The sequence below is a fragment of the Ascaphus truei genome, chromosome 10, assembly GCF_040206685.1.
Source record: "Ascaphus truei isolate aAscTru1 chromosome 10, aAscTru1.hap1, whole genome shotgun sequence".
Classification (NCBI taxonomy): Eukaryota; Metazoa; Chordata; class Amphibia; order Anura; family Ascaphidae; genus Ascaphus; species Ascaphus truei.
In genome coordinates, this window is record NC_134492.1 from 26,254,657 (window position 1) to 26,268,896 (window position 14,240).

Here is a 14,240-nt window from a genome sequence, read left to right on the forward strand (position 1 = left end):
TCATCCCTCTGCATAAAAACTCCTCAACAAACCTCTGTATAAATGTCATTGTTATCCTACAGGTATTTCACAACTTCTACCAAGTTCCATCTCTTTGCACAGACAAACAAAACCACCTTTAAAAACCCCCAGTAACTAATAAAAAGTATTTATGTGAAAGGAATTGCAGGAAATGAAGATCTACAGTTTGAGTGATATGGTCTCTCCCAGTCTATACATTGTAAGGCTTTATTTAGCATAAAAGGTACAAATAGTTCAAAGAAGTAACACAAAAAATATTTTCTAATACCGTTACAGGAATTATCAAAGTTTTTAACAAACAGAGTTGGACGGGCGTAGGATGGAATTTATATCTGGGAGTAAACTAAACAATTCACGGGAGATTGAATTTTCCATCAACATCAGAACTTTGAAGTGAATAATGCCATCAATATGTTGGCACCACAGTTTAGACATTGACATAATTGTTCAATTTGAGGACTCCTTAGTAATCTTTGACAAATCAGACTTCAAAGGCCGCGTCCATGGATAGTGCTTGCGGGCGGAGGCGCACTTCCGCTCGGCACTGAACCCCTACAGCCGCAATGAGAGCGGCTTTAGTAGGGGCTCGCCTACGCTTCCGCAAGCGCGCGGAAGCGTAGGTCTTAGTAAAATTTAAAATCTTCGCGCTTGCCGGAGCGCAGGGCCGCTCACGTGAGCGGTTCGCCCAATGAGGGCGAACCAGCTCCGTGACGTCACTGGCCCGCCCGCCGACACGCCCCCGGACGGCGCGCTGTCTAAGGCCAGGGAAAGCACCCACTTTCCCTCAGCCTCAGCGCTCCTCCGCCCACAAGCGGTATCCATGGACGAAGCCTAAGTGTGACGCAGTTAGTGATATTTATCGCTCTTTGGCTGCTAAGGTAATGCTTGGCGGTTAGTTAACCCAGTGGTGCTCAATTCAGTCCTCAAGCCCCCCCATTAGGTCAGTTTTTCAGGATATCCCAGCTTCAGCACAGGTACCTCATCTGTGCTGAAGAAGGGACTGATTGAGCCACCTATGCTGAAGCAGGGATATCCTGAAAACCTGACCTGTTGGGGGGGAGGGGGGACTTAAGGACTTGTGTTGAGCAGTCCTGATTTAACCCATGCCTGGCACTCACAAGGAGATTATATCTCAAGAAGGCAAAAGTGACACAGGTGCTAAAAACAGCCCATAATGCTCTGTAACATTGTGCAATGCAGGGTTGTCAATTATTAGCCAACCCATGTATCTAAGATTAACCCATTCGCTGACAGCAATGAATTGCGCTGCAATACATTGCAGGCCTCTCTTATAGTGACGTGGTTAAATGAGCTAAATTCAGATGAATTACTCGGAATGGTGGGATTTCCTATATATATTGGGGTCAGACGCATTTCTGTACATGTTCCTGTAGATTTTCTCCAGGCTTTCTTCAAACACAGCTCTGTGACTCTTCCCTTTATATACAGCTGCCCTATTAGACCAGAACTCCCCATTATCCAGGTGAACAGCTATGTCCTGAGGAAACAACGGACTGAGGAAGAAACGTAGAAAAGATTGTGTTAGTAATATCACATTAAATAGGGGGTCATTATTAAAGATTGATGCACACACGCTGTCTAGTTGCTCAGTGTCAATGCAGCAATGCAGCAATCTTTACAACTGCATTCTGATTTAGTAGCACATATTGTAGGTGCAATGAAGCAAAGACAACCAGGCATGTAACACAGTTGCTATCAAATTCAGCATATACTCCATAATTTAAGCTACGTTATTGAGTTGTTCATATTAAGGCATAACACACACTCACACACAGCAGACATTACGGAGTATACAGTACACAATGCTTCATTAGAGTTGGAACCTTTTCCATTAATACTGCAGCAATTAAAACAACTGCAGACATCAGGCCTGACGGTTAAAAGTAAATATCACAATAACACCTTTTTTTTCCATTAAAGTGCCGACAACTTTAATTTTATAGCAGTATTTCTCTAAGAGAGAAAAACGTCCAGGACATGATGAGTATCTGATCGGGATTAGAATGGAACAGGAAAGGAGATCTGAATAGAAAACAGTTTTTTGGACGGATAAAACATTCCTTCACTTCTAAACTTTCGACCCTTTTTGCCTTACAGGTCTGAAGGAAAGCATTGAATAATCTAAGTGACTGGGCGTTAAAGCCAATGGCACCCCTACAGACTGATAATCAGCAGTATTCCAAGAGTTTGCCACACTGAGATTAGTGGGAAATTAGAAATGAAAGTGGGGGCGGGAGGACAGTGAGGGAATGTCCGCTTCCTATGTGACAAATGTTACATACAGGGTACTCTGTTACCTGCCTCCCGTGCTCCATGAAAAATGTAGCCTAAGTTATCTGGGACAAATACCTCCTAAAATGGGCACCACCAGTGGAGTCGTGCAAAAGGTGAACATTTATTTGAAAAGATTCTACGTTTCTGGCCCCTACACAGGGAGGGAGGGAGGGAGGGAGGGAGGGGGGTGGGGGAGTTAGGGGGGGAGACTGTTTCTTGCGTTTGCTTTTCCTGCTGCAATGTCCAGCAATACATTAATTTGCAATATGTTGCACCTCATTATTGCAGGAGAATGGTTAAAAAGCCAAGTAGATTGCAAATATAACCTGAGCGTTTAAATCAAGTGTGATTCTCTCAAATCTTTACCATTTGAAACTTGCAAGCCAACTCCCAAAAAAAACGTGGAAGAGTAAAACCTTAAATAGCCACTCAATTTTTTTTTCAATTAAGTCCTGCTGCTAAATTGCTGCATGCGCTACTTAACTAATATTGATAATAATTTGTGAAAGGAAATTTAATATTGCTTGATTTATGTAGTCTGTGCATCCAAGGTCGCATGACTGAAATTGTATTCCTACAAGGCAAGCACTTTGGCCATTGCTTACTAAGCTGTCTTTTGCCATAAGACACCTTCTGGTGCTTGAAGACACCTTAGGCCAGGTCCCCGGTGGTGACGGTGGCGTGCGTGCCGCACACCAGTCACTCACCTCGGTTGTGACAAGTCCCAGTGTCTCCTTTTGTGTCGGCTCACGAGATGCTGTGGCGCTTCAGGCCTCGTTCAGGGTGCTGGCTTCGGAGGGAGGGCGTGCTGACGTGCGTGCGGCCGTCCGACACAATGTATTTAAAGTTAATTGTGGTTGTCAGGGTAGTAGCTGCCCTGTCTCCGAAGTACGGAGTTGACGCTGGCTACAGTTTCAATAAACAACCCAAGTCGTTTTTTGAAGCTGCAGCAGCGTCACTGGGACCTCGGCAGCCAATTAAATCATTCTTGAGAATGATTTCAAGACTGCAACATCGATCCCTAACCTCACGTCTGTAGCCCCGCCCCCTCCCCGCCTCCTCAACTCTTGAAAAAGTCTGCTGGGGAGGATGTGCACACATCGCCCAGCAGACTGCCGCTCGCACACACCCTCCAACTCCTGCCTCTGGCACCCTGAACGAGGCCTCAGCAAGCAGGGGATACAAGATTGTGTTCCCGTGTGGCGACGCGGTCACATGGTGCGCTGGGAGCCAATACAAGGGGAGATAGCTTGGGCCAATAGGAACGCAGCTACTGTTGGCCAATGGCATACTAGCTATTTAAAACCAATGACAGGGAAAAACTGTGTGTGTAGTAATTGAGTTCTTTGTGCTCCAACCCTGCATCTGGTGGTGTGCTTGCTGTTTGCTTTATTTTATTTATTATTATTTATTCTTTTATTCTTATTAATTCTTACTATTATACTTGGAAATACCTTGTCATGGCCCCCGCCCCGTCATGGCCGTGCCCACCCCGTTTTGGCCACGTCCCCGCACCTCAGATCACTCCCTACACATTGCAGATCGCAGTTTTAAGCTGTGTACGCGCGCCAGGGGCACGTGCAGCTGCCTCCACCGTGGACGAAGCCTTACAGCTTACTGACCTGAATGCAGAAAATTTTGGTACAGCAGAAGTAATTATGGCTCTTCATCCTATATCACATACCAACACATTGGCCCTAGTGGGAACTGCCCCGAGCTGTATGGAGAATGAAGTCAGCAGGTCCACGGCTGGCAGAGTCTCTCTCTGGTAATCAGAGTTAGGTGGTCACCAAGGGACACACTGTATAACAGGTCAAAGTTCCAATCACGGAGATTTGGGAGGGAAGTGACATGCAATGGAAATAGGTACAGTCCAGGGAGTAGAGCGCATATTTACTAAGCGGCACTTTTCCATAAGAAACCCGAACACCGCAAGGCGATACCATGCAGTCTATTCAACTGAATGAGCCGTAAGGTATCTAATGGAAGAGCACAGGTTTATTTATTTTATTTAATAAATGTTTTACCAAGAAGTAATACCTCTCGTTTGCTAGTATGTCCTTGGACACAGAGTTATGATGACAATACACAGTTCCATTAACAGAACTTATACAGTCAATTTACAGATATTTCATGGACAGTTCGAGATAATCATATATTATGTGCATACGTAACAGTTACAGACAACATTAAAATGTGAAACCACGAAAGTCTTGAAATTACTTAAACTGGAGGCGGATTAGAGAGTCACTGGTAGGTTGCCCCAGTTGTGAGGTGCACGGTAACAGGAAGAGGAGCAACCAGCATTGTCGGCATAGTAAATATGGACCTAAATCAGTGTGACTGGTGCCTTTAAAAACTCAGGTGTGTATGGATTTAAAAAATAAACAAACTGATACTGAGAAGTGAACACAATTCGAGAATCCGCGCGCGTGCTGCCGTGAAATCTATATAAAAGCCAATCCCTTTGCTGCTGGGCGCATGGAGTCACCCCGCACAATCTCCTATATGAGATATACCCTTATAGGTTATCTCAAAACAAAAACTAAAAAAGGATTCACACAGCGCACCAGGGATTAGCGTCATTCAATATTTGTAATAAGATCACAATTGATCCAACAGGTTAAAATACCAGCTAAAATGCAATAGCAAAAAAATAAAAATAATAAGTGACACAGTGATTAAATTAATCACTCAAGAGGTGCATGCTGGGAAGCAAGGAGCATGGAAGCTTGAACTGAGAGCTCTGTGCCTCACTCCCTGTTTTTCTAAAAAAAACGAACAACAAAACTGGCAAGACTTGAATAAAAACACCACCTTATACTAACTAAACATCCAGGATGTCAAAAAAGATAGCTAAAACCCCTAAAAAAAAGGGGCTCCCAGAGTATTTTGGCAGAGCTAAACCGAGCAGAGCCACGGCAGCAAGGGCACCCACCTCCCGCACTGGATCAGAATCAGAGGAGGAGGGGGATACAGGGGAGGATCAGGGTCTGCTGCCGGTAAGACGCTGCGATTTTGAAAGACTATATACAGACTTAAAATCCATGTTGCAGGCTGAAATTAGAGCCCTGGGAAAGGAGGTAGGGAGCCTGGGGGCAAGAACGCAGGAGCTTGAAGTGAAGGTGGATGCTAACGCCAAGGTTGGCCTGCGCAATACAAAAAAGACAGCGGACCTGCAGGCGCAAATTAACGAATTAAAAGACAGACAAGAAGACGCAGAAAACCGCGACCGGCGCAACAATGTCCGCCTACGGGGCGTCCCAGAGACTGTGGGAGACTGTGAGGAGTTCGTGGCGCGGTGGCTCGCCCATATGTGCCCGGATTCCCCGCAAGATAAACTGGGAATGGATAGATGCCATCGGGCTCTCCGGTCAAAGCCACAACCAACAGAACGACCGCGGGACATTATAGTGCGGCTCCATCACTATAAGACCAGGGAAGCGGTGCTGCAGCACGCAAGGAATGCACCCCTGAGAGAATTTGAGGGCATCAAAATTGCAGTATTCCAGGACATTGCCCCAATTACATTAGCCCGGAGAAGAGAGCTGTGGCCCATAACTAAATGCCTCAGGGATAAGGCCATCCGCTATCGTTGGCTATTTCCCTTCGGGCTGATGGTGATTAAAAATGGACGCCCAATCAGCATGAAAGCCCCTGGAGAAGGTGAGGCATTTCTGAAGAAGCTGGGGCTGCGGCTGACCCCCACGGGATCCGAGACGGAAGAACCGGCCCCGGGCCCATCCTGGACCACGGTCGGAAGCACAGCTGATGAAGGGGCCACTCACGGAGGAGGAAACGTATAATTACTATGTTCCACCACAGTTTGAATTCTAATAAAGTTGACAGTTCGGTGTTCGAAAAATCAGGAAAACTACACCTTTGCCCTGGACTAATGTGCTTCGCGCCCCCCCCCCCCCCTGACAGAGCCGGTGGATGTCGCATGCCCGGGACGTCAGGCGCCTGTTAAAAAATCTTTTGGACTCACCTCGTGGCGGTGGCATGGCTCTCAAGATGGCGGAGACAGCACAGACGGAGTGGAACGCAGAACCAGGAAGGCGGGAGGATCGAGGTGAGCGGGAAGCCATGCAGAGGATGCGTCTGCCTCGGCGGGTTGTCAAATCCAAGATGGCGTCCGGAGGAAATACGTCACCGGAAGGGGCGGGACCCAGAGCGGCCATCTTGGAGGTGGCGCGAAGCAGAGGAAACCCTAGCGGGACGTCATTTTAAAGAGCCGGATGCAACAGCGCCGACGATTGAGGGAGCGGCCACCGAGAGGAAGAGACCCCGGACACCTACACACAGGCTGGAGGGAGAAGGCGACGGAGCATGGCGCAGGGCTCGACTGCACCAGAGGACATTAAAAGAAATTGTTGTGGTCTTGATGTACTGCGGAGCTAAGGGGGGTAGAGGGGTGAGAGATCGGAAAGCCGGAGAGGCAGATAAGAAGGGCACGGGTAGCGCAGATAGGGGGGGGTAATACAGAGGAGGGGAGGGAAAGTGAAAGTGGGAAAGTGAGGTGAGAAGGAAGGAGGGGGAAGGGTAATAGGGCGAGACAGGATGGGGTAAATAGGTTAAGTAGGTGGTTCAGGGCAAGTGGTTAGGATGAGAGGAGCAGTAGGTAGATGAGTTGGAGGAGGGATCAGAGAGGGGAGGAGTATGGAGGAGTAGCAGAGAGGAGTAAGTAGGTTGTTGGGAAAGGAGGGGGAAGTGATATATTGGAAGGTAAGAGTACGTTAGCTTAAGAGAAGGATTTATGGAAGTGCTGGAGAGAGATAAGGGAAGGGGAAGAGATTAAATAGGAGAAAGTCAGAGGTGAGAAGGTAATGCACTCGCGGGAAGGTAGATGGTGAGTATAGGAAAGAGATCAAAAGGCCTCAGGTAAACAAAATACACTTGATTCCGGTGCAATCAACTAACCAGATGCAGTTCGTCTCTATATGCGGTGGTCCCGCTCATTGAGGTCAACAGCCACTGAAAGTGGAGGGATATATAGGACCAGACCAAGCAAAGGCCGGAGGCGCCACACAGAGACACAGAGGCGTGATTATTAGCTCCAATTAGGGGTACAAGGATAATGTATTACAAGGGGGAGAGGTAGGTTACCGTAAAGGGGAGTACGTAGGGCAAAGGAATGATCATAAGAAAGCATTGTTTGCTAGTTGTTGTTTGAAGATTTTATAGGAGGGAGGCCGGATAGCGGGGTTCGAGCCTGCTTATGTTCCTGCATGGACCGACAGCCGGAGCGGGAAAGGACATCAACCCCAATGACCGGCAAAGTCCCTTGGGAGGGGATTCCAGTGAGGGAGGGAGGGGGGCAGGGGGGGAGGGAGTACCTGGCCGCCTACACTGAGTACCCAAGGGCGATGGTCTCACAGCCGGGGTACTGGTACCGAGGCTCTGAGACCACTGTTTATATGTGTTGTTTATGTCTGTCTGGATGTTCCCCCCCCTCCCTCATGTATCTTCCCCCCCATAGTGCACCAAACTACAGGAAGATGGAGAACTACAGATCCCCAGAAGCAGTTGGAGTATGCGGACCAACGAACGGCCCAGATGACCTCGCCAATGGAGCACACCTCTTCTGCAGACAAGGATGAGTAATGAACTAATAATGATTACACACAATGTCAAAGGGTTTAACAGCCCGGTTAAACGTAGAATCGCATTTAAAGAGTATAGCCGCCTGAAAGCCGATATACTTTTTCTACAAGAAACCCACTTTTCACACTCCAATCACCCGAAATATCTAGACAAAAACTACAGAACTTTTTATCTGGCCTCTAACAAGGCAAAGAAAAGAGGAGTGGCTATTTTAGTACACAATAAACTAGCGTTAGATATAAATAAACAATATGCGGACCCGGAAGGTCGTTATATCATCCTTACGGGGATGGTACAAAGTCAACCTCTGACATTAGCGTCAGTCTACGCCCCGTGCGAGACGAGCGCTACATTCTTTACACAGTTCTTTAATAAACTACACACTGTCGCGAAGGGACATATCTTCATAGCAGGCGATCTTAACCGCACACTAGACTCTGACCTGGACAGATGTACGAGACCTAACCCATCCCACAAACAGGACGTACTAACCATACATAAGGGTATGCAAGACTGTCAGCTAATTGATATCTGGCGGGAACAACATCCTAATGCACGGGAATATACCTTTTATTCCCACCCACACAATCGCTACAGTCGGATAGATTACCTCCTGGTATCCAATAGAGTGGTCCCAGTGGTAGGGCACACAAAGATCCATGGAATCTCGTGGTCCGACCATGCACCGGTAGAGCTGCGGTGCACATTAGACGCCTTAGACAGACCTGGAGCAAACTGGAAGCTCAACGAACTCCTCCTTAAATGCCCCGTAACTGCAAAAGAGATTGGTGAGCGAATCCAAGTATATTTTAAGGACAATAAAGGCAGTGTGTCGGCTCAATCCACCCTATGGGAGGCTCATAAGGCTACCATGAGAGGGGTGTTGATGACCATAGCAGGAAAAAGAAAGAGAGCAAAAGAGGCGAAAGTAAAAGAGCTACGTGAGAAATTGGCACATCTCACTGCTCAACACAAAACGCACAAGGATAAATTGGTTTGGAAAGAACTGAGCGACACTAAAATTAAACTTAACCTGGTCCTGACCTCTCAGGCCGAGAAGGAGTTGGCATGGTCAAAGCGCAGATTCTATGAGAAAGCCAACAAGCCAGATACCTTATTAGCCAATAAGCTCCGAAACAAGCTTCCAAATTACCGTATAGCATCCATCAAATCTCAGGGGGGGGACCTTACCTCCGATCCTCGACAAATAGTGGAGGTGTTTAAGAATTATTATGCCACACTATACGACGGAGATAAGGTCAGCCACACACAAAAGACCGCAGCAACTTTGAACAAATTCCTAAATGAGGCAAATCTACCTACCTTGAGCAGCGAGGAGCGGGAGGCACTCCAGGGCGACTTCACCCTTGAGGAAGTAACGGAGGTAATGAAGTCCCTTAAACCCGCTAAAGCCCCTGGTCCAGACGGATTTTCAAATTTATATTATAAGAAATTTGTCAAGATTCTGGCTCCCCACTTGTTGTCCCTATTTAATGGGATTCTAGCAGGAGAGCCCCTCCCAGCGCAGATGCTCCAGGCGTCTATCTCTGTGATCCACAAAACCGGTAAGGACCCGGCAGACGTCAAGAGCTACCGGCCAATATCCCTGATCAATTCGGACACTAAAATCTTCTCAAAATTGTTAGCTAACAGGGTGGGCATTGTCCTTCCGGGGTTGATTCACCCGGATCAAGTAGGCTTTATTGAGGGCAGGCAGGCGGCAGACAATACTAGGCGGATTGTAGATTTGATTGATTTGGCAAAAAAGAAAAATATCCCGTCTATGTTGTTGAGTCTGGACGCCGAAAAGGCCTTTGATAGGATTGACTGGCCCTTCCTCAGGGAGACGCTGGGGGCGTTTGGGTTCGGGGGGCGCCTCCTAGAGGCAATACTAGCCCTTTACAATGGTCCCACTGCAAGGGTGCGACACCAAGGGTTCCCCTCGGAGATATTCAACATCCGTAGCGGGACAAGACAAGGTTGCCCACTTTCACCGTTAATATTTGCCCTCTGCATAGAACCGTTAGCGGCTCATATCAGAGCGAGCCCAGATATAACAGGGATAGATATAGGGGAGCAGCATCATAAAGTAGCGCTATACGCAGACGATGTAATCTTGACACTGTCAAAACCCCTCACCTCCTTGCCCAACGTCTTTGCGATCTTGGGAACTTTCAGCTTGGTGTCGGGGTTTAAAATTAACCAGGCCAAGTCGGAAGCGCTTAACATCAATCTACCCAAGCCGGTCGAAAAACTGATAGAGCTCAACTTCAATTTTAAATGGCAACCCTCCGCTATCAAATATTTAGGGGTATATATCACAAAGGACTACAATACACTATATAAAGCAAATTTCCCCAGAATGGTGAAGAAACTGCAGGAAGATCTCAGGGTTTGGGCGGGCTATGGCATATCGTGGTTTGGGCGGATCAATAGTGTCAAAATGAACCTGCTGCCTAAACTATTATATCTGTTTCAAGCACTCCCGATACCTCTTGTTAGGACTGAGGTCCTCACGCTGCAGGCTCGCATTATTCAATTTATTTGGAATAAAAAAAGCCCACGAATTGCGAAAAGCATACTGACAAAACCAGTAACAAGAGGAGGGTTAGCGGTACCTTGCTTGTTGGCATACCACAAGGCGGCACAATTATGCCAAATTGTCCAGTGGCACTCGAACCCAGCAAATAGAAGATGGGTGGCCCTAGAAACAGAATGCTGCGCGCCAGTAAAACTGCACGATCTGATTTGGCTTCCAAAACAGTGCAAGAAATCAATAGGGATGCCACTCTGTGCAATTGCGAACTCGCTAGCGGTCTGGGAGTCATCTAAATTTAAAGCTAAATTGACCACACGACAGTCGTTGATGACCCCCATGGTGGGAAATCCGGATTTTGCTCCAGGGCTGTTAGGTGACAAATTTGTAAAATGGACGCAAGCGGGGTACTTACGATTAAAGGACCTGGAAGGACGTAAATATATCAAGACGTTCGATATGATTAAGGATGAGAAAAAGCTACCCAACACAGAATTATTTAGATTCCTCCAGGTTAGGGCTTTCTATAATAAATTCCCGGTTCGCCCAGCACGAACCAATTTCGAACAGCTGTGTTCCAGAGAGACGGACACAAGAGGACTAACTTCTCGGATGTACAGGGAGGTAGTCTGTCTGAAGACTTCCGACGCCCCCCGACTGAAATACATGCGACAGTGGGAGACAGATTTAGGGGAGACACTAGAGGACGAGGAATGGGTTCAGATACTACAGGCAGCTGCCAAAAGCTCAATTTGTGCCACGTTGAAGGAGAACGCATATAAAGTCCTAATGCGGTGGTACCATACCCCATTGAAATTATCTAAATTTATCAAGGACTATTCCCCGCTCTGCCCAAAACAGTGTGGGGAAACGGCTGATTTAAAACATATGCTGTGGTCTTGCCCGAAAGTGGTCCCGATTTGGGAATCTATTAGAGATTGGCTAGAAAGAATCCTCAACTTGGAGATCCCCCTGGACCCGTGGCTGTTCCTCGTGGGCAGACGGCCTCAGGACGTGTCTAACGCGACACTCAAATTGGTTGCACATTTCGCAACCGCCACGAGGTGTGAGATCGCAGCAGTATGGAGACAACAGGAATTACCCACTATAGCTAAAATCAGGAACAGAATTTGGCATGTCTGCCAGATGGAACAGTTGACGAGTTGGATCAACGACTCTGGCTCCAAATTTCTAAACGTATGGGCCCCATGGCTGGCCCAAACAGACATCCCGGGGGTGGACGCCGCCACAATTTTGCATTAATATAGATAAATGCGTTCTCCTTGGACAAAGCAGACCAGACGAGATGATGACATAGCGACGGAGAACATAGAACCACCGGGATATCCACAACACACCCTAGCGTACACATAGAGCTAATAGCAGATCCTCCGCTCCGATGCAGCAGTTACAGGTGCCCCCCACCCCCACCCACCCTAATGTGTCTCACCCCAGTCTAGTTTGTCCTGTCCGTCTTAGTGATGTGGTTTACGTGTGGTTTGTTACGTCTGTCTCATGTCCTGTCTACGTGTCACTGTTTTGCTGACAAAATTGGGTATTCTGTAACGTATGCCAATAGGTGGTGATATTATGTATGCTCTGTAATACCAAATAAAAATGAGAGTTAAAAAAAAAAATTAATCACTCAAAGTGAAATTAACGAGACCTAAATACAGACAAATCACATATCTAGATCAGTGAAAATACTGTAAGTATATCAAAAACAGTATAAACTTATAAAGTGAAAATACTCAACATGACAAATGAAGTAACAATAATGCTTATAAATGTGATGAATACAAAATCAATACACAAATAAAGTGCATACAAAGAGCAATGGCATATATACAAAGTGTCTGCCTATGAGAGTGACCACGATGATGAATACAAAAACACCCCAATATTCATGAACCAATGTGAAGATGAAAACCAAATGAAAAAAAGGAGCCACAGAGGGGGAGGACAACACTAACCATGAAGTGACAAGCGGGGCGCCGAGGGAGCTGCTGATGAGACAGTCCGGACTGCAGTTTCTCCACGGCAGTTGAAATCTCCGCTGGAACTTCCTGGTAGGTATCCCTACCTTTAGCGCAAGCGCGCTAAGACAGTCTCACGTGACCACGACGCATTTCGTAACAACGTACTTGGTCAGGTGGATCCATGAATATTGGGGTGTTTTTGTATTCATCATCGTGGTCACTCTCATAGGCAGACACTTTGTATATATGCCATTGCACTTTGTACGCACTTTATTTGTGTATTGATTTTCTGTATTCATCACATTTATAAGCATTATTGTTACTTCATTTGTCATTTGGAGTATTTTCACTTACACATGCTCTTTATAAGTTCATACTGTTTTTGATATACTTACAGTATTTTCACTGATCCAGATCTTTGATTTGTCTGTATTTAGGTCTTGTTAATTTCACTTTGGGTGATTAATTTAATCACTTTGTGTCACCTATTATTATTTTTGCTATTGCATTTTATCTGGTATTTTAACCTGTTAGATCAATTGTGATCTTATTAAAAATATTGAATGACACTAATTCCTGGTGCGCTGTGTGCATACATTTTTTTGATACTGAGAAGTAGTTATTTTTTTAAATGATCTTTGTGATTAATTTGTAACGTTTGTAAAATGAGATGTGAGGGAGGGGGAGATCATCCTTTTTGTAAGATCTCACTGCTTTCGGAAGGGAACACTTCTGCCCAAAACGGAATGTGCTCTCCCCTTCCTCTGGCCCCTCTGAAAGGGTTAAGGAAGTTAATTACATTGTTCGCTTATTTACTGTGTGTTTGTGAATCAAGTGGGACTGCCCCTCCAACAGTTTATCTGTTGGAAATGGATGATGCTTTAATCAGACTGAGGCCCTCCTGTTTATGTGAACGCTCCGAGCTCCTCTCATATTGTCAGGCACTCCTGTGACTAGTAAGCCAGGCCCTTATAAAACCTGCAGCAAAAGGCTCTGCAGTCTTCAAACTCAAAGTAATAAAGTGCGGTTTTATTACCAGTGGATTTAATTAAAAGGAGTTGTTACCTAAATAGACTGTACAAGCGGGAATGGCTCTCTGAGGACTGCAAATGTACTGTCCCATTACACAAAAAAAAAGTGTGCCCAAAGGCAGCGTGACTAGATAAAAAGCAAGAGAGCAGAGGCCTGAAATCTCACACGTTCAGCACTGTACTGTTTATTACACAGCCCTGGCAGGTGAGGATTTAACCAGTTGGACTCACAGAGGCAGCATTTGGCAATACTCCGCATTGTATTACTGGCTTATATAGCACCAACTCGGTTAACAATTCCCACTTCTTAACACACATTGGAATTGCAAGAAAGTGTTGTGACATCTTCTCTACAATTACCAACAAAAGTTTGTCTGCAAAGATCTGTAAAAGCTAGTGTACAGAAACTCCTCACCGATCCTGCTGCTCCTGGACACACAGAGGCTCACTGCATGATGTTGGCTTACGACTGGCCACTTCCTCTTTCCATGACACACTCTTGTCCTGAGACAAACAAAGACAGATGCGCTTAGTGGTAAAGACACGGATTTCTGCCCCTTGGGCAAGTCACTTTATGTAATTGCTTGTTAGATTGCAAGCTCTTTAAGACACTGGGCTATACTTCCTGTACCGCATGGCATACAGTACATCACTGTGTTTTTGTTAATCTAATTTTGAGGTCCCTCAGTTAAGGGAGCAAGCTCAAAAGTGACACTTTTATTCGCAGAAATAGAAGCTAAATAATCAAATATACTACACTGTGGGACAAGCTTA

At 46.1% G+C, this 14,240-nt stretch overlaps 1 protein-coding gene across 10 annotated transcripts in view; it reads right to left on the reverse strand.

Moving 5' to 3' along the window:
* Positions 1-212: 212 nt before the first annotated feature.
* Positions 213-14,240, reverse strand: part of SPATA6 (spermatogenesis associated 6) — a 41,367-nt gene continuing 27,339 nt past the window's right edge. For all 10 annotated transcript variants that reach the window (XM_075616286.1, XM_075616283.1, XM_075616289.1 and 7 more), the window contains 2 exons: positions 13,882-13,970; positions 213-1,535 (listed from right to left, as the gene is read on the reverse strand). In XM_075616286.1, the coding sequence (XP_075472401.1) occupies positions 1,349-1,535; positions 13,882-13,970 (276 nt within the window). In that variant the 3' untranslated portion in view covers positions 213-1,348. The remainder of the gene's footprint in view (positions 1,536-13,881; positions 13,971-14,240) is intronic.